Source organism: Nicotiana attenuata, unplaced genomic scaffold, assembly GCF_001879085.1.
Source record: "Nicotiana attenuata strain UT unplaced genomic scaffold, NIATTr2, whole genome shotgun sequence".
NCBI classification, from domain to species: domain Eukaryota; kingdom Viridiplantae; phylum Streptophyta; class Magnoliopsida; order Solanales; family Solanaceae; genus Nicotiana; species Nicotiana attenuata.
This window is the reverse complement of record NW_017670239.1, coordinates 1,611,614-1,613,167: the sequence shown is the minus strand read 5'-3', so window position 1 is coordinate 1,613,167 and position 1,554 is coordinate 1,611,614. Positions and strand designations below refer to the sequence as shown.

Genomic DNA, 1,554 nt, shown 5'->3' with positions numbered 1-1,554 from the left:
AAGAAGAAGAAGGAAAAAAATGGGGGAAAAGAGTTGGGGAAGAAGAAGGAAGGAGAAGAGTGGGGAATAGGATAAGAGAAGATAGAGAGAATAGAGAACATGGGGAAAAGAGGGGCGGAGGTTTTGGTTGGGGAGGGTTAGTTTAGGTTAGATTAATGAAAGGGAGAAAAAGAAAAGAAAAAAATAAAAAATTTCTGCGTTTTCATACCTGGGCCCCTTCTGGTCCATCGTGGTCCTGCCGCGGTTACGCTGTGACCGCGGTGGGATAACTTCAGAGAGGGGTCACGACCGCAGTCCTACCACGGTGGGATAACTTCAGAGAGGGGTCACGACCGCGGTCCTACCGCGGTTACGCCGCGACCGCGGTGGACCCATTACTGGCGGCCTATTGTTGGGGTTTTGTTCGCGCATCTGGGCAAAACATTCATTTTTTGTACTTTTTTCACCTGTATTGCTCTTGGTCGATGGTCTTTTCACCGGCCCTTTGTTACCTGCATTAGTTAGTGTGCTAAAATATAAAATCAAACACTACTACTATCGTTGGGTTGCTCCCAGCCAGCTCCTTATTTAACGTCGTGGCACGACGGTTACAACAATGCAATGGGTTGCCTCCCATCCAGCGCCTGATTTAACGTCGCGGCATGACTCAACACGTTTTCAAGCATCCGTCAAGTCCACCGAGGTCTTGTGACGTGCAAAGTCACCACCCCAGTAATGTTTTATCCTTTGACCATTCACCAAAAAGGTACCAGTTGAACTCATATCTCGCAATTCCACAGCTCTATGAGGTTTCACCCTTACTACAACAAAAGGGCCTGACCAACGAGATTTTAGCTTTCCGGGGAAAAGCTTCAACCTCGAATTGAACAAAAGAACTTCTTGCCATGGCTCGAACTCTCGATGTTGAATGTGCTTGTCATGCCACCTCTTAGTCTTCTCTTTGTACAATTTGGCATTCTCATACGCGTGCAATCGAAACTCATCAAGCTCATCGAGTTGCAGCAACCTCTTCTCTCCAGCTAGGTCCCCATCCATATTCAGCTTTTTAATCGCCCAATAGGCCTTGTGCTCAAGTTCGACGGGCAAGTGACATGCCTTCCCATAAACCAGTTTATACGGAGAAGCACCTATGGGAGTTTTGTATGCAGTTCGATATGCCCACAATGCGTCGTCTAGCTTCCCGGCCCAATCTTTTCTATTTGCACTCATTGTTTTCTCAAGAATCTGCTTTACCTCTCTGTTTGACACCTCCACTTGACCACTAGTCTGGGGGTGATAGGAAGTGGACACCTTGTGCTTGACTTTATACTTTGCAAGGACATTATTCAGCAATTTGTTGCAAAAATGTGTTCCTCCATCGCTGATCAATACTCTTGGAGTTCCAAAGCGTGTAAAGATGTGCTTCTTGACAAAGCTCACCACCACCTTTGCATCGTTAGTGGGAAGAGCAATGGCCTCTACCCACTTGGAAACATAGTCGATTGCCACCAAGATGTACCTATGACCGTTAGATTGTGGAAACGGTCCCATGAAATCTATTCCCCACACATAAAA

The 1,554-nt window shown here is 46.5% G+C and overlaps 1 protein-coding gene across 1 annotated transcript; it reads right to left on the bottom strand.

Moving 5' to 3' along the window:
• Positions 1-657: 657 nt before the first annotated feature.
• Positions 658-1,035, bottom strand: LOC109236460. Its single transcript, XM_019402642.1, has one exon. The coding sequence runs from the start codon at positions 1,033-1,035 to the stop codon at positions 658-660; it is 378 nt and encodes a 125-aa protein (XP_019258187.1).
• Between the last annotated feature and the right edge of the window lie 519 nt (positions 1,036-1,554).

Coding starts and splice junctions, on each gene's coding strand:
- LOC109236460 (XM_019402642.1), bottom strand. CDS start 1,035: ATGGATGGGGACCTAGCTGGAGAGAAGAGGTTGCTGCAACTCGATGAG.